The sequence below is a fragment of the Patagioenas fasciata genome, chromosome 8 (assembly GCF_037038585.1).
Source record: "Patagioenas fasciata isolate bPatFas1 chromosome 8, bPatFas1.hap1, whole genome shotgun sequence".
Lineage (NCBI taxonomy): Eukaryota > Metazoa > Chordata > Aves > Columbiformes > Columbidae > Patagioenas > Patagioenas fasciata.
Genome location: NC_092527.1, coordinates 37,973,595 through 37,992,243, shown reverse-complemented (window position 1 = coordinate 37,992,243; position 18,649 = coordinate 37,973,595). Strand labels below are relative to the sequence as shown.

Sequence of the window (18,649 nt, the reverse complement as noted above, 5' to 3'; positions counted from 1 at the left end):
TATGGGAAGCTACCAGAACCACCAGTTGGTCTAGTTAGACAACAGAGCTTCAGTAAAACAAACCAGCGTGTATTGATCAGCTGGAAACAGAAATAAGAAGTACATGGGCCAACGAGACGAGTATATCCAAGATCTGCAACAGAAAGACAAATTGTCTTTGCAGCCTTTGTCTTCTCATTTTTATAAGTCTGGCTCTGTCTTGCTGTGCCCTGCTTGGTGCTGAAAAGGGGTTTATTCACATGGTTTCTCTGAGGTCTGCTTTAAGGGAGCCCACTGTTAAAAGAAATTATCCAGTGGATACTGCTTTCCACTCTTTGAGAAAAAATACTCTTCCCCAAGAGCCAGAGGTGCCTAACCAGGACAGCGTGTGACAAATTCTTTTGGAGAGAATACATAATAAATTGAGGATTTTCTTTTATTTTGATTATTTAGTATTCAATATTTGCATTATGGAAGTGCCTGGAGGTTCCAGCTGAGATCAGTGTCCTATTGTTCTAAGCCTTGCATAAAAACATGGCCAGAGACGAGGAGCTTACCATCTAAATAGATGAAATGGATAAAGGGTGGGAGACAGGAAGCATCTATTATTCTCATTTCATAGCTGGAGAGCTTGGACACAAACAAATTGTCTTTCCCAGGACTGTGTAGGAAAGCTGATGTAGAAGGGCAGAAAGCATCAAATGTCCAGTATCCCAGTGTAATACCCTGCTCGTAACACATCACATTTCCTGTTTAAATATATTTTGCAACAGCGTTAACAATAACAACAAATACTTTTGAATCTTTTCCTTAAGATGTACAAAATGAGAGGAGTACCAGCAAGGTTACATGGCTACAAGGCATAACAATCTGCAGGGAGTGCTGATACTCAAAATACCTTTGAAAGGTATTAACATGATAGCAGTGAACATAATCTATGTTTTCTAACTGCTTGGCCTTACTGCCTGAAGAAGTATCTCTTACAAGATTCTGCTGTGCATAGTGCAGAGAGGGATCAAAAATCGATTGGCAAAAGTAACTAATTTGATGCCTTCTGTAGCTTAACCAAAACAGGGGTTTTTTTGTTTGTTTTGTTTTGTTTTTTTTGTGTTTGTTTTTTAATAAACACCAAGTAAAGCTACCACTTTACAGACCAGAAACTGCAGCCCCCCGTTCCTGTATAAATTTTGCTGCAAAAGAACTTGGTAGCCCATCTGCTTCACGCTTTTATAGATAATTATTGGATTTACTGGTGTTAAAATAAAGAAATTCTTACCCAAATTTTTCAGTTTAGCAGCATTTTGAAGTAATAAATTGTGAGGACTAGCGATGGAAGTCTCCCAGTAGCAGCTTTGTGTTAGAAAGGTTTGCATTTATATGAATATGAAGTGACTTTACCCTAAGACGCTGACAAATATATAGAGCAACTTTACCTATTTTGGAAAGAAAAAAAGATGAAAATTGTGATCAATTTTTTTCAGAAAGTGGGTTCAATGATTTGCTTCTTGAGAACCCTAAAAAAAGAAAATGAAAAGCTGCAAGGAAAGGGAGTCATAAATACTTTGGAAACCAGGTAAATATTTTAGCTGCCGGAGTTCAGGTTTAGGCACTTAGCTTTAGATGAATTTAAAAAAAAAATATATATATTGGACAAGTATTTAATTGGTCAAGCAAAAATTCTGGATGGGATAGCTTGAATCACAGGGAAGAAATGTTGCTCCCCATTGTCTTCTGTGGAGAAGCAAAACCCTCAGTGATTTGCATGGCTGAGTGAGGATCTAGAGGATTTCTCCCCACAGTTCTCTAAAACCTAATTGTGTGCGTGGTTTTTGTTTGTTTGTTTTTAATCTTCTGTGTTATATTTCTGTTCTCATCAGATAGGTAGAAGTGTGACACATTTGCAGGCCCAACACCTGGAGAATACACCAGTATTGGAGAATTTGCATCCCTCAGGTACCCGCAGCCTCCCTCACCATCTGTCTGCAGTGGCCAGATGGTGGAGTCCATGGAGGAGACAGTTTCTGTGGGGCCCTGACTACACTAATATCTCCAACACTTAAAAGAAATGCCAGAGACTCTGTGAGGAGTAGAACTGAGTGCTCAGACACTCCGTGTTATGTTTGTTTCTAAGGTGACTCTGCCCACATCACTCGAAGGCACTGGTTGCCTATCTCACCTCATCTCTCTGTAAGTCACAAGCTCTTTGTCTTCTCAACCTTCTACCTTCAAGCCTAAATCCCTTGAGTTGGGCTCTTGTGGATCCATCCCAGGAGCAGCCTGAGGTCAGGCACACCTCCACCTCACCCTGCCAGGTAAAAGAGGCGCTGGATGAAAATGAATCGATCTCCTCACCTCTGCCTGCTCCACGATGGAGATTTGTCCAAGCCCAGCTGTGCCTTCCCTGCAGCTGGAGCCCCTCGCTCCTACCGCGCCCCCGTTGAACATTAACTGCATCCCTGCCTGCGTGGGGAGAGGGTCCAGCTGACAGCAGTGACAAAGAGCTGGCAGGGCCGAAAGATTCAATTTAACTTTCTTTCTCCTCCCCCCACCCCGCTTCCATATGCGAGAGGGGACAGCACTGTTCCTGCTTTTGAAACGTGCGGTGCAAAGGAGCATTGGTGTCCTCATTTTCCTTCCTCCCTATTGATGTATCATTGCCAGGATGAAAAAGGACGTCTCAAGAGCTTTTGAAAAAATGGGTGACTACTCAAGACATTTTATAAAGGAGGAAGAATAGGAGAGAAAATAGGACTCGGTAGGGGGTAGAAGGAGCCTGAATGTGTGCCTTGTCCGTCTTTTCTTTCGCTTGAAACCTGGAGCTGTTGTTCCTATTTCAGTTCAAACTGTCACCTTTAGTTCATGATGGCTTTACTGCCCTTGCTCCTGAACCTCAACAGATTGGGGCTTATTTACCTATTCACACTCCGCTGTGGAACCTCATTAATAGGCTTATTAGCCACACCATTCACGTGCAGGAGGGCTCACAGAAAAGATCCCAGCCACTTTGAGAGGAGGAGGAAAAAACTGTAAAGAGATTATGCTCTCATTCAGCAGCCTAACTGCTATGAAAGGCTCCCTGGGCCCACTGAGATCTCTTGAAGCCTAAATATGATGACAGAATTGATCCCCGACCCCTCCCTTTTAATTCCAAACATGCTTCTGCTTTTCTCAGGTTGAGGAGTTGGGCTGTTGTGGGCCACTTTAGGAGAATGTGGCTCATTTAAGAGAAAAGGCTGCTATTGATAGACTGCTATCTTTTCATCCTGAAAAAGAATAAATTCTGACAAGTGCTTCCAGACATTGGGAATAGGTGTTCTGATTTGTCATTTTTAGTGGAATGCTTCCTTTTCTTTCAGAGTATGCAAAGATATCAATGAATGGGGAGAGGTATTGCAGCTTCCTGTGTCAGACAATAATTTATGTGAGAATGCGCTAACAATGTTTTCAATGGGCGATGGACATGGCCAGAGCTGGGAAAATTGGATCTTGACTGTGACATCTCAGCTTCTCAATTAGAACATTCAGATGTCTGCTGCTTTAGGAACAGGGGGAAAAAAATTAAACCTGTGTTTCTAATCAATTACAAATTTGCCTGCCATCTCTCATAAAGCCAGCATTACCACTGGTGATGGTGGGAAAGTACTTTTTGGGAGGTCAGTACCTATGTTCAGAAAACTTGTTTTCAAGTTTTCAGTGTCTGGAAGCATGTCAGTAGAGTTACACTACACTGTGCATAGTCCTTGAAAGTCCCCTTGATCAATATTGCACACAACATACAAAATGTATAGTAGGGCTATGCTTAAATAAAGTAACATTAAATTGATCAACACTGATTTAATTTGAGGCAACCACCACTTATTGATCTTCTTGTCAAGCTGATTCTACAAAGCAAGCATTACATGGAGTGCCTATTAGCAACCTTTTAGTTAATGGTATCTAAAGCAAATGTTTTATTAAGCAAGTATCAACTTAAGTTACACTGAATTTTGAATACCAATATTCTGCAGTTTTCAATCTGTGTGTCCAGGTAAATGATGTTTGCACAACTATTTGACAACTTTCCCTGTTAGGGCACCACGCACGCAATTATTAAAGGTGTCAAATGAATTCACGAGGTAGTTGAAATCAGGCTCCGAACTAAAAGACTCCTAAACTGCGGGATTTTCTGAGCGGACGTTATCTAAACTTCTGGAGGGGTTTTCAGGGAAAGCTGGTAGCGTTTTTGAGCATTTAGGTGCCTCTGCAGGATTCATCCCCCGCCAGCCTTGCGCCCGCTGTGGGATGCGCTTCCCCGCTCCTCTGGTAACGCACCGGGGGTACCCCTGCTCCTCACTCGCTCCCTCTTTAACGCTGCTACTGAGTTGCAACATCCACGCTTCGGTTCTGCTGGGCTGTCGCCGCCGGGGAAGCAGCCCCGGCCCCCGGCTGGAGGGGCGGCTGAGCGCAGCCCTTCCGCGGGAGCGGAGCGGGGGCGCAGCGCTGCGCACCGGGCCGGGCGGGGGAACAGGCTCCGCACCGCGGCCGCCGCGATTGGCAGAGCCGAGCAGCGCCGTCCAGGAAACGGCTCGGGTTGCAGCGGGGGGAGTGACCAGGGGAGGGAGGAAGGGAGCTGGAGGAGTGCGGCGAGAGAGAGAGAGGGAAAGGGGGGGGAGACTTAAAAAAAAAAAAAGCAAGCAAAACCAAAAACCACCCACCCACCCGAGGGGGGTTGTCGGCTTGACAAAGCTGCGGCGGGTCGGGGAGGGCGGCTGGATGGAGCGGAGCGGGACCCGCGGCGTTGTGCTCGGCGATGCCCGCCCGGGGGAGGAGGCTGCTGGCGCCGGGCACGGCGGGCTCGTCCCTCTGAGGCGGTAGCGCTGCAGCCGAGCGAGGGGACGGGACGGGACGCCGGGCCGGCTCCTGCCTCGTCTCGCCTCCCTCCTGCCTCCCCCAGCCGCGTCCCGCGGGGGATGCGCCCCGCTGCGCCGCTGCGGGTTTGCCAGCCGGCCCCGCCGGGGCTGCCTGCGGAGTGACCGCGGCCGCCGAGGAGTTTCGCCCCGTCTCAGGGAGCCGCTGCTCGACACCGCGCCTGTTGCGGGGGAACCGACCCTTCCCGCGGAGCTTTCTCGCTGCAGGTAATGGCACTGGGCTGGGCTGGCCGGGAAAGCGGGGTGGAGGGGAAGATTCGAGCCGGTTACAAGGTGGTGAAGGGCTGGAAATCCTGGCGCTTTCCCGGTGCCCGCTGCTGCGCTCTGGGTGCGGGGCCTCGCACCTGGTGCTCGCCGGCACCGGAGTGGGTTGTGCCGGTGCGGGGCTCGGGCAGCCCCCGGGGCCGGGATGCGGCGGGGCGGCTCGGGGTGCGTTCCCCCGCTGCTCCCTGGCGGGGCTGCGGGTCGGACTTTTTGCCTCTGCGGTGCGGGGTGATGCCCGAGCAGGACCGCTGGGTCCATGTCGGTTCGCGCACGGGTGTCTTTGGGGACAGTTTCCAGCGGTGACAGCAGGGTGGTCATCGGGGGATGAGAAAGCGGAACTCAGCCTTGGGGAGCATCCCCCCAGGGTTCGGTACCCGGGGCTGGAAGGGCCGGCACCCCCTGGACGGGCCGCCCGGAGCAAGAGGGACCGGGAGGTCCTTCCTCACCGTGCCCGGGGGAGCGGGGCCGGCGGTTCGGAACCCCCCCGTCTGATATAAGGGGTGGGGGGGAAAAGAGAAAACCTCAATGAAATATATATTTAAATGCAAAACGGCCCGTTCAAACAGGGACCCATTATGCGTTTGGTGTGAAACGCTATCAACATTTAAAACTTCATTGTCTCCTTTGTACCAAATCCCTGTAAATCTTCCACTAGCCTTTACTCATTTTCATCTGAAAAGCCTGTTTGGGCTGAATAGACAGCAATCAGCAGCCTCTGGACTTCTCTCTCTCTCAGGAATGTCAATTAAAATGCAGATTTCCCCCCCCTCCCAATCTCTTAGTGGCAAAAGACTTGAGAAAAACAGGATAGTCCTGGAAAGCAAATGAAAGAAGTTCAAACAATGAAAAAGTACTGAAGCTGCCAGCCGGTTCCCATTAGTTCTCCAGAATTAATGTTTAGTAGCTGTGATGCTCAGATTTGCTTGGAGATTGAACTATGATAAAGAGTCGTGTTAGCTTTATATGCGTGTGTATATACACATTTAGAGACTCGTATATATTCGTGTGTGTATGTGTATACAAAGCTGTTAGCGTTAAATCTTCGTGTACCTGGATTTTTCTGATAAAGCTACTGGGCTTTATAGGGTGCTTCAGATTTCTTTGTGGAGGGAAGATCCATATTTCATTCAGATTATGCTATTCCATGCCTAATAGAGAAAGATGCTGAAGAGTTATACAATGAGCAATGTATTGATTTGGTTAACATGCTCTACAAATTGTACTCTCCCTGGGGAGTGATAAACATCTTATAAACAACAATGGAAGTAGATTAAAAAGAACACTGAGCATTGAATTTAATTAATGCCACTGCTGAACAAGTACTACTTGTTTGTGTGTATGTGTGTGTGTGTTTAAACTGGAGTACAGCTTGGAGGAATTTGGTTGGGCTCCCAAACCAGTCTGCTTTCCCATGCTTGTCAGTTTGGCAAAGAAATTTGGGCAGGTATGTGACGAGGTGAAAATTGACTTGATGAGCGAGTGGCAAGGAGAGCCATCAATCACTGGAGGCTGACAACTCCTCCCCAAAGTGTAGGCTGAGAAGAGAGACAGAGTTCCCTTTCAAGGGGAAAAATAAACACTACGTGTGGCTTTCACTGAGTCTGAGACTCCAGGAGGGATTATGGTATTGTAGTCAGGAAGCCAGAATTGTGGAGGCCAAAAAGCATGCTGGGGCTGTGTTCCAAACATTGAGATAGAGGTACATAATTATCCAGCGCAGGAGGTCTTTCCAGAGACTCGTCCCCCAGCAACTGTGGCGATTAAACTATGAGAAGAATTTGGTTTCGTTTTATCTTCGTTGGACTCCGCTTCTTTCGGGAAGGGGCAATCCTCAAACCCTGGTTGCTGTCGTGATGGTGAAAAGTGGTTTGGCTCCTTGGATGGGTCCAGAGCTCTGATTTTTTGCTTTGCTACGCCTTTGCAAGCCACGGTTTTGAATTTTCCGCTGCCTTGTGGATGCAGGGTCCCTTCTTTCTGCTGGTGGATGTTCAGCTGCAGAAGCTGGCAAAAAGCTTCAGGTGAGAAGATGTGTGGTCAAGTAGCTTTGTGCTGCACTTCAGAACTTGAGATGAGGGTAGGAACCACAAATGTGCTTTCAGTGGCATTTCATGTGGCCTAAAAATCTGAAACAGCTGCAATGTAAGTGGAATTGATGCTGTTAAAAAGAACTCTGGAATATATGCAAGTATTATGGTATGTTTTCTTTTTGCAAAATGATGATTACGTTTTGCATTTATATACATAGCTTTTAATCAGAGTTTACAGGATGATATATGGAAATTAAATTAGCTTTACATCCAGCCTGCTAATTAGTGCTTCTACCTGCTTTACAGCTGCATAAACTGAGCTGTGGTGAGGCAGGAGGGTGACCTGGGTGGTAGTGTCCAGGAGGGCTTGCTCCAGCCCTTCAAACACAAATGGGTCCTGGAGACAGAGCTCTCTTCAGTTCTGCACCTGATCTGTGCTTATTTAAAGAAGCGCTCAGCAAGCTCTTTGCAAATATTTATGCAGTGGTCTGGTGGTGGTTTCACTGCAGATTTAACGGTAGCTGGTAGCTCGTGGTCTGGGATGCTCATGCTATGCTTAAATCTCTAAAGGAGGGACAGAGCTTTGAACTGGTAGCAGCTGAGATGAAAAAGCTTGCCCTGAACTATCAGGGATTCATGAGAAATACAGTGTATTAATTATTTTCCCCGAGTGCCTTATTGGTTTCATCTAAAATCCATTTCTACTGATTCCAGAAGTTATTGTATTTAGTACTCAAGATAAAAGATACCTCGACAACGTTTCTGTCCTTAGCACGGTGAACCGGGTTTGAAGGAGCAGGTAGCAAAAGGCTGATAAAATCTGAACACACTTTTTAATTGTTGGCTCTATAAAAGGAGAATATTTGTCCATGTTTGTGTGTGCTCTATGCTAAGGTACCACACCACATCCAAATGACAGGGAGTTTTTGAGAAGTTTGCCTTTATCTCTACACTCTCTGTCTTTTCCTTTTTTTCAAGGGTGAGGGCAGGAGGGAAAAAGAGGTATTATGTTATTTTTCCCTTCAAGACAAGCGCTCTCTAAGCTTCATTTTGGTTTCATCACATCTAGATGAATCATTGGCCAGATTAGAACAATTGCTGCCGTTACTTGTTTTATCCATTCACTGAGGTTTACCATCTTTTACTTTTGAAGCGGAAAATCAAGTCTAATTTTCTGGTTGGGCTGCTGAATCACCCTGTGAGGATGCTCTTGTGACCCTCATCTGGCATCTTAGTGTGGTGGCAACAGGCTCCCCTGAAGGGAGAGCCAATTACTTTGGCACCTCTTCTCTCTTCCATCAGCCCTTACCTGGATTACTGATCAACTCCCTCCATTTAAATTAGTTTTGCTGTAAATAAAATAGATTTTTCTTTTCTCTGTCCGAAAAATATATATTGATAAGAATTGTTGAGAGATAGATTGAGAACAGAGACGTGTGTGCTGTGCAGTTTAGCACATAGGAATGGAAGAAGATGCTGGGGAGGTCGCCTGTGAAAGTGCAATCTGTACCACACCTTATACAGATTTTAATTCCCTGTAATGCAGTGTAACTGACCAGTATCCCTGCAAAGACCTGAGGCTTTCACCTGTACAGGACTCTCAGCCTTCAAAATGACACTGAACTGGGGCAGAAGAAGGTACATCCATAGGGGAGCTGGAAGTCCTGAGATCAAAGAAAGTTTTATGGATTATCCAAGTCTAAAGAGTATTTTTCAACAGTTTTCCTTGTGGAAAATTACTGAATTCTTGTAAATTCAGCTGGCTGCAGAGCTGCCTAGGTGAAGGAATGAAAACCAAGGCAAACTTACATAAACCTTCAAACAATAACAAGTATATGATTTGTATAATTGTGGTAATTTTGAAGCATTACAGGTTATGTGCCTGCACATGTGTGTGCCTTTCATTTTTTAAAAAACTGTATATTTTTCTGTCAGTAAACCAGCTCTCTAAATACGTGCTGAGAAGTGATTTTGTGAAAACAAGGAGGACTTGGTTTCGCCTCAGGTGATGATGGAAGCCGCTAACAGAGAATGAAAAGTCACTCACTTTTCACATATTCTTGAAGCTGGAAAACTGTTTTTTCCCATCCTCCTCCTCCTCCCCCTCTCACCACAGGTCTGCTCATGGCTTTCTGAAGTTTTTGGGTTTGCTGTTTCAGAAGGTGTCGCTGACAGTGTCCAATCTCTTCCCCACAGCAGCAGCCGTCGTTCCAAGGGAGAAGGCATCACCCTGGCCGAAGGCACCGCTTTCTCTCCATGCTTCTCTAGAGGTGCTCAGATGGGATTAAAGTCCACATGGAGATATGGAAATGGACCAGGAATTTACTTTAAAAAGATGGTCAGCTGGGATTCGGGTTGCCTTATCTGCCTGGTGGTGGTCACCATGGCTGGACTTGCCCTGGCTCGACCTTCGTTTAATTTAGTTGTTGAAGACGCCACGCTGGAACCTGAAGGTAAATCACTCTAAAATCCATAATTCTGCAGAAGTTAGTTGTAAAATGACGTCTGAAATAGAAATCAGCATCTTTATGTGCTTTAGTAAATCTAAGACAAGTAACAGAAGAGCCCTCAAGAGTTCTGTTTTTTGACTTCTCTTGCTCACACGTGGGCTGTGTTTGTGCAAGCGCGCATTTATTTAGTATTATGCAAGCAAGTGATGTCAGTGATTTCACTTGGGATTGTCATCATGTTGTATAATCAAAGTGTACAACTGAAAGTTTTCAGGAATGGGTCTTTAAGGAAACCAGTCGCACCAACATACGTGTCGCATGTTGCTGTCTCAAGAAGTGGAATGGCTGTATAAGCTGCCTGTCTTTGTGATTCGCTTAACTGTAGAAGTTCAGGAAAGAAGAAATCCCAAGAGTTTTAATTGTGTGGCCTGAATGTTTAATTTTACCAGGCAAAAATTGTGTTGCAGCTTTGTTGGTGTTTGTACTTAGGATGAATTTCCCTGTTAACACCCAAGAACAGTTGATACTGTCGCTGGATTGCAAGTTCTGGAAGTGTAAAGGTTGAGAACTGAATGGGAAGGCTTGCAGTTTATTACCGTGAAAGCAAAGACTGCTCAAAACCTTTCGATTGGAAGAGGCATTTTGATTAAAAACTCCTATTTTGAGCGTGCACCTGTTGGTGTGTTCTTCTAGGTTTATCCATTCCCCAAGCTTTGCAAAGTGATTTTCTTCTCTGAAGAGCTAAGGAGGGGTTGTTTTTTTATTGTTGTGAGGTGATTTGATTTAAGAATGATTTTACTGCATTGTGTAGGATCTTTCCTGCTCTCTGAACAGTGGAGGGGGAAAGCGAGGCGTCCTTTGTAAGGTGGTATCTGTCCTTTGGAGGAGCCATTGCATCTCTAATAACGCAACTGTCAAACCAATCTAATAGTCCATAGAGCATTTCTGATCCAACAAGCTTGCTGGAGAGAATTTGGCCTTTACACATTCTGCTACTCATGTCCACGGATACAGCTTTGTTTTTGTTTAATACATTTTCATGCAAAACTTATTTGTTTCTATCCACTGCCTCTAAAAATAGATGTCACCAACTAACACATTTTTAGAATCCATTCCAAGTACATTTTTATTGATGGCAGGGGATGAACTATTTAGAGACGATGAACACTCCTCCCTAGCAAACATTCCTGAAAAAATTAACAAAGTATAGCAATATTGTCGTCTGTCAGCCATAGAGATTGTTGATAGCAGAGATTTTTGTTTGTTGTCTTTTGAGGGTAATTTGAGATTAAAATAAAAGCCCAAATCTCGTCACCACTTACTGTAGGATTTGCTAATTGCACATCTGGTGCCTTTTTGGCTTTTCAGAGGAATGACAAAATTGTGAATAATTCTGGTTTCTGTTCAGCTGTTTGTAGTGAGGTCCCCTACTCTTGTGGTTAAATCAGAAAGAATGGGATTACATGACTGGTAGAGTATCTAACAGGGAGAAGAGTCATATTTTTTTGAAGGATGCCTGATAATTTTTCAGCTTTCCAGGGAAGGAATAGTGTTTATTGTTATAAAAAGCACGTTTTAAAAATGTTTCTTCCACAATGAACATTCAGAGGGTGGAATCTGGGATTTATCGAAGTGTAAATTGTTAAAAAGGATTTAAAACTTGTTCTCCGGGCAGGAATGTTACTGACATGAAACTGTTTTAGATGTGAGGACCTGAATCATTACCAGAAAGAAGGAAAAAACCCATGCTTTTAAGTTAATGGTATAATAACAGCTTTTATGTTGCAGAATACAGGGAATTGTGTGGGATTTATATCTGAGATTTGGGAAATAAAAACCTCCTTTATGTGCTTCCTTAAACCTCTTTTAAAAAAATACCAACTTTTTACACAATCACCTTCTCTGGGTTCCATCACTGCCACCCACAAGCTCTGTCAGCTGAAAACAAAACATAAACCCTCCAAAAAATCTCTGCAAAAACCAAGCAAACTTTTCTTTTCTTGAATTTGGTAAATACTAAATGTCTTGGCCACAGCACATTTGGGGGATCAGATGCTCTAATAATGTGAATTTTCGGGAGGGCTGCTGACTGTACAGTCATTAGAGCGATGACATTTCATACCAGCTGAGAAGGTCGACAGGGCCATGACCTTTGGTGACACGTGTTGATCTGTTCCTTAGTCATCCTTCATGAACATCCCCTAAATGTTGTCTTTTTTTTAATGTTAGATGCTTTTATTGTTAGTGTTTATTGTCTTAGTGATTCAGAATATTGAAAAAGCTGTGTGCTACATTAACAGGAATTGAGATTGTGGCTTTTTATTCATTTGTTTGTAGTAGATAATGTATTCTTGTCTGAGATAAAAATAACTTTAGGGACATTTACAACTCTTTCTTCGGAGTACCTCGTTAAGTATGTACTTCAGCACAAGCAATATTTATCTAATAGTGTAGTTAAATGCGTGAATATGTGCAAAATACATGCAAAATGTCCTGCATCAAGGTACTTTACTTTTGGTTATCCACGGTCGATCTGCTCTCTCTGGTAGCACAGTGCTCTCGGGTGCTTTTATAAAACACTGGGCTCGTTGAGCTCTGAAGCTCATTTGTGAGCATGAGATATTCCTTTGGTACATATGAAAGTATTTACTCTGAAGATGGTATCTTGAGCTGTTGTAAATTATAATGTCAATATTGATATCATGGCTGCTGGATCACGAGTATGGTGATCATTGCTTTCTTCCCTGAACACCGATGGTTAAAAACTGAGGCTGTTGAGCAGTGTGATCAGAAACAGGACCTGTAAGAGTTAGTTTGGGGACTGTCAGCTATCGAATTATGTCTTGCATCAAGTGTTTACACATATGTTTTTTTACCCTAGGGAGCACAAAGCCTTTCTGCTTTTAAATATTTAGAAATAAGCCTACCCCAGTGTGTATAAAGGAGCCATTCTCTTTCTGCGCACCAAGGCTGTGAAGGCCTTTGATGATAGCCAACATTTCAAAAGGGCTTTGACCGCACACATAGGTTGAAGGGTTACTTTGTGAACTGAATAATTAGTTTAGACATGTATTTGATAAATAGCAAGCTCTCCCTTGACCTTCCCTTGCCCAAGCTGTGTGTTATCGTTCTGCCGGGTAGCTAATTTAGTCTCTTCCCCACATGCAACGCCTTGCTGCTGGCCTTGGAGCACCCACTCGGAGCCCTCGCCTGGTGCAATAACAATGTGGTTTGGTTCTGTTAATTTAGGTCAGATTTCAAAGGACTAATTTAAGCTTTCCACAAGGGACAGCCTAATTCTGTGTCCTGAGAAAAACACAGGACAAAATGGCCTTAAATGCACATTTGGGAGGTTCCTGGGAGCAGCAGTGAGGGAGAGGGATCTTCTTTAATGGGTGATAAGTGCTGAAGTGAGTAACGAGCCGTCATTTGGGGTTTTAACTCAGTCACAGCTATTTGCTGGCACTAAACAACCTGCAAATATAAACACATTCAGCGAAGTACCCAGAGCGTTACCCTTTTTGTAACAATGTTGCATAATATGAGCAATATACCTTCTCTTTTTTTGTAAAAACACAGGCAGTACTTAAAGGTTAAGGTCACCTGTGGTCACAGCACTTAACCCACTCCACTTGGAGATCCTTCTGTAGCCACCATGACCTGCCTTGGTCAGGATGTGGGGTCTTGTGAGGTGCTTCTCAGGCTTCCAGGGCTGCAGCCCATGGAGTTGGGATGCTGTGGTGGTGGGATGTCCCCTGTCCCATCCTGGACATAGAGGACATAGGTCCTCTCCATGCTGGTGCCACCCTGCTGAGGGGTTGCAGGGCTGGTGGGACCCCACGGTGGTCGTCTTCCTTGGGCAGAGGTGGTGGAGAAGCACCTGGATCCAATTTAGTAGGAGAAATAAAGCAAAAAGTTTACCCCGGCTTCCCTTGTTCTATGTTTTTTTTTTTTTTTAACAAGTGGCTTCACTATCTGCAAATTATTAACAATTCAAACTGATAAGTTAAATATATGTGGGGTTTTTTTTAATGGAAGGGCAATTATCACAGCCCATTATGGAGGAATGTGACATCCCTGCAGCTTCGGGTGAGGGCAGGATGCCCTTTCAGGGATCCGGTTCAGTAAGTTATTTGGCCCGGTACAGGAATTGCTAGCTGAGATTTGGAGGAATTGTACAAGCAGCCAGATTAAATCAGTCTTAATGTGTCCATTCTGCGTTTAAAATCCTCAGTCCTTTAGCAGGGGCTTGGTCTTAGCTGCACACTAATTGGGGATGGGTAGGGTTGTTATTTACAGGCGGTGTTGATGAGACACTGGGAGTTGATGTGTCAGCGTGACAGCTGTTTTGCAAAGTAGCACAAATGATTGCAAGTTTCAGGCTTATCTGCCATGTGATTGCAGCTCTTTGAAGGGGGAAAAATATAAACTCTTAGGAATTTAATTTCTTTAGGTGTTTGTTTGGGTTTTTTTTCGTTTGTTTGTTTGGTTTTTGAGTCAGAAGATTTTCAAACCAAACACCAAACGTCTGACTCCAGTGGCTGCATAGTTTTCTAAATTTAAAATAGCTCTTCCTTGGCAAAGAACTTGCAACAAGTCTCAGGCTACAGTAACTTTTTTACAGGCAACTTACAAACCTTTGAAAGCAGAATTTACAATGAAAATGCTGACGTCTCCAGTTATGCAAGATTGTGTACACATGAGACGATGGAGTGTTGTGGTGTTTTAATAAAAACCATAGCATAGGTCTTAATGAGCGTATTTCTATACCCAGTTTCCCAGCTTCAGGAGAAATGATCACTTGGCTTTAAACAAATACATTCAAAGATTGATATTTTCTTAAAATGAACATTTAGTTTAGGAACAGATGAGAATGCAAGAAAAATGCCTAACTATCCCTTTTTTCTATCATTAGTAGAGAAAAATTCCTTACTGGAAGTGTTGGATTTTTACGTGTTAAACATTTTGTGAGTCCTCAAGGTTGAAACTTTACAGTGAAAGCAGAGACTTTTTTGAAAGCAGCGTTTATAGCAATATAAATCCATGTTTTTAAAAGAACCATCACCCACTCAGGCAAGTTAGGTCTTGTCTATCTGTAATAACGCACCTGGTTTAACTAGAAGAGAAAATTTAATTTCAGTGTAGTTAAACAAGTTCAAAATTAATGCTGAAAATGCACCAGGAACCCAAAACACATCTGAAATGATGAAGGATCTGGAGTTTCGCAGCAGTTTTTGCAACCAGGGTTTGGTTCCATGGTTGCGGGCTGGACACACTGGTGGGAGCGTCTTCTGCAGAGTCGGTCAGGACACACTGATTTGTGTTTGTGGTGGCTGTGGGACACTGGACAAGGCTTGATTTGCCTTAGATCCTGCCAGGGTAAAATCATCTTTACAGCAGTTTGGGAACAGACTTGAAATTCAGACCTTTGAATTTGAATTCTGCAGCATTTTTTTTTGGGAGAGTTTGGCACAACGTGCCCCCAAAATCAGGGATGCCGCCCCTTAGCTGACTTTTAAACCGATTGAAAGAGAAGTTGGAGTGACTTTGAATACAGGCAAATATTAAATAAAGACCAGATTTGCAGGAGCGCAGCAGCCAGCAGCTCCTGTTGTAATTAGGAAATGTGTGCTGTGGAAGGTTGGCCCTTTGGGTTTCAATCGGAGTCGGCGCATCAGCGAAACTGAGTTGGCATTTTCTGCCTGGGGGCTGTGCCTCTCAACGAGGGCAGTTGCAAAATGAGATCTCCTGTTAGAGGGGTAAATATTTATGTAGATTTTTTTTTTTAGCTTTAAAAAAGTTTGTAACTTGTTTACTGATTATGTACATCTCCATGGTATCCTTTCCCACCTCTTAATTATCACTGCCGGATATTTCTTTTTGAAAGAAAACCCCCTTTTAGGGGATTTGGTTTTCCTGGACCTACTTTTGAGTATGAGAGTAGTCAGCAAGTGGTGTGGAGATGTCTCACGGGCTTCACTTTCTGCTGGTTCAGGTCCTTGTGCTGCTCGTCACCGCACAAATGACATTATCCGTATCAAAGAGAGGCACAGAATGGCAAACTTAAGTTCGAGCTGAATTCTACTGTGCTGTTTCTTTCGCTTGCCGTGCTGTTATTATTGTAATTGTATTTTTAAGATGACTGTAAGTGAAAGCGTTTGGTGAACCTCAGCGAGGCTGAGGAGTTGTGAGATCTGACCTACTTTCCTTCCCCTCCTCACATGCCGCGCAAGTTGTGTGTAATTATTGCTTTTCCTCCCCCGCAAAAGAACTGGCTCATCAGTTTGGGACATTAAGCGATGTCGAGCAGCCTTGCACAGCGCCGTACGGTAGCAAAGCCACAAGAACCGAGAGGAGGAGAAAATTCCTTTGTATGAAGGAAAGCAATTGTACTTGTGAGGGTTTACTGGGAAGGGTGATATGCTGGGGGACTGGAAGGGAGAGAAGGGAGGATGAGAAGCTGTTTGGGGAGGAGAAGATGATAGTTTTGCCTGTAATTTTTCTTCTTTTCTCCTACTTTTTGATGTGTTTCTATTTTGAAAGTTTTGTGACACGCTGGTTCTCACCTCAGGCTTTCTCCATGGGGGCTTGTGGCTGTTTCTGAGTGGGGTCTGGAGTTGGATGGGGTGGCTGGGAATCCCTTAGGAACCTGCACTGACCAGGACAAGTCTGTAGGAGGTTTAATTGTGGTTGGACGGAACAGAACTTCATGAGACCACCTTGCTGCAACTTTGTTTTTAAACATAATAAAACGTTGTGGTGTAGAAAAATGATGTGAGGTTCATGATGCTTTTTCTTTGGGTGCGAAGGGCATCAAGGGAGAGTGCGCTATGCAGGACTTGCTTTGCAAGTTCGTGAATTGCCCTGCTCAGTGTCTCCATGTTGCAATGTTTAATTTGTTTCAAGGAAAGTAATGAGATTTATAAATCTGTATGCCAGCCAACAGTTCTTAAAAATCATTTGAAAACCCCAGTTTAAATTTTGAGCAGTTCTTGAGCTTGGTTCTATTAAACATAGTTTAATCACGAAAAATAATTCTGTTTAGATATTACAGTGTTGAAGTATCCAGATTTATCTGATACTGTTTACTCACCAGGGTAGCACAGGTATTTCGGGCATGAGGGATGGCCGTGGAGGCTCTGTAATAAATCTGCAGCGCAGCACTGCTCGGTAATGGCCCTTCTCCTAACAATGCAGAAGCATTTGAACCATCTTCCATTAGAGTGGCAAAGTGCCCAGGAGCCTCTGCCACAGCAAGGAGTGACGGAGGTGTCTGCAAGTTAAAAATAACCCTTGTCACGTAAAGGGTTGTGGGCCACCTGGAAGCGGAGATACTTCAGGGCTCGTTCTGCTGCTCCTTCTTGACCCCAGGTACCACCGGGGACTGTTCTCTGCGTGCAACTGGAGTTAAATTAGCTCCGATGTCTTTTGCCTAAATGTTGCTCTCGGTTAAAAGGGAGCTTTGAAGTATTTGGAGAATACCCTACGGTTTATATGCATTTTGGATAGGACTTTTGAAAGTGCTGAGGGGATGTTTGGGGGATATTGTTTCCAGCAACTTTTTTTTCCAAATCCCACTTTAGGAAGTGAGGGAAGATGAATTTCAGGGGAACAGGCAAGACGAGACTTCCAGACGAGCTGCTAAAATTAAGAGGATTTGTATAGTCAAGTAAAAATGGGACCGTGTACAAAAGAAACAACTGCTGACTTGCTTATAGGGAATCTGAATAGATGTTTTCGGCATCCAGAACTAACAGTCAAACATGAAATTGTGCAATTTTTAACCTCACAGTTGTGATTTATTTCTTTTGCATGTTGAGTAGTGATGGTCCTGAGCATGGCCTTCAGAGAACCTGGAAGAAAAAGCTTGTGTTTTTATGTTTGCGTTTATGCGATGTTTTGTTATGTTTTTATGTTACTCTTGAAATGCAAATAAAGAACCTGAAAAAAGCTGCAGATTGGAATAGATGCAAGAAAACACTAAAACCAAGAAAACCCCTTTGTGATTAAATGTATGTCCCAGGCTGTATATCTTATATGGAGCCTTTCCCAAGCAGACTTCAATGCTAAGTTAGATGATGGGAGTTGGTTAAATTGCTCTGGCCCTTGGTTATGTGCAGAACACAGTCAGGAAGATTTGATGTTCTGCTGCTGCCGTAAGTAGAAACATGGAGAAAATGATCCTAGTCTTGGATTCTGCTTTTTTAGAGAGAAGAGGTTAATTTTCTTTCAGCTTTTCATTTGAGGTTCTGGCAAGAGGTGATACATTTCCCCTTTGTATTGTATAATAGATTACATGAGAAGACTCTTCTGTAATGAGTTTGAAGAGTAGTTAATTATTTTTGAGATTGCGTTACATGTGCGTTAGGCTCATATTGTACTCCCCAGTACACTTGGCACAGAGACTATCACTCTGTTACTTTAGGCGGCTGATGGAGCTTACGGCTTGAACAGAAACGCTCAGGATTTGGTGCCTGGAAGCAAAGATTCAAGTCCTGAAGATGGCCTGTAGTTTTTTATCATACTGATAAAATTATAAAAGACAGCACAATAATTTTAGGGGTTTTGGTGTGGCTGCTCAGGGCTGGGGGTGTTTTCTCCCTCCCTGGTTACCAAGTCTTTGTGCAGAAGACAGACCAATGCATTGCTGTTTCTTGCTCTGTCCCATATCTACAGGTAAATCCTACAGTGACTGTTGTATAAAGTCTTCTTCCCGTAAGGAGCAGACCATGAAGAACGGGGACAAACAGGAAGAAATTGCAGGGCAGTTCCCAGCAGCAGGAGGTGGCCTCGCTGGTCTCTCTGCTGTTTACTTTGAACTTGGCATGCTCCAAGTCTTCCCTGCCTTGGCTTCCAAAGCATAAAGCACACAGCCAAGCCCATGAGCATGTGATACTTGGCATTTTTTGACGTGTGTTGCGTGGTTGTGCAGCCGTAACTCGAGAATCACAACTATAAAGGCAGGTAGGAGCACGCAGTCTACAAGTTTTAGGAATTTTTAATCTTCATGGAGCATAGGCAA

At 44.0% G+C, this 18,649-nt stretch overlaps 1 protein-coding gene across 10 annotated transcripts in view; it reads left to right on the top strand.

The window, feature by feature from the left end:
• The first annotated feature begins 4,642 nt into the window (after positions 1 to 4,642).
• FGFR2 (fibroblast growth factor receptor 2) overlaps positions 4,643 to 18,649 on the top strand; it is an 85,512-nt gene continuing 71,505 nt past the window's right edge. For 3 of the 10 annotated variants that reach the window (XM_065843866.2, XM_065843865.2, XM_071812203.1), the window contains exons 1-2: positions 6,741 to 7,168; positions 9,374 to 9,630. In XM_065843866.2, coding sequence (XP_065699938.1) covers positions 7,107 to 7,168; positions 9,374 to 9,630 — 319 coding nt within the window. In that variant the 5' untranslated portion in view covers positions 6,741 to 7,106. Of the gene's footprint in view, positions 5,094 to 6,733; positions 7,169 to 9,373; positions 9,631 to 18,649 lie in introns of those variants that run through there. The other 7 variants (XM_071812206.1, XM_071812205.1, XM_071812207.1 and 4 more) reach the window with 7 other exon arrangements.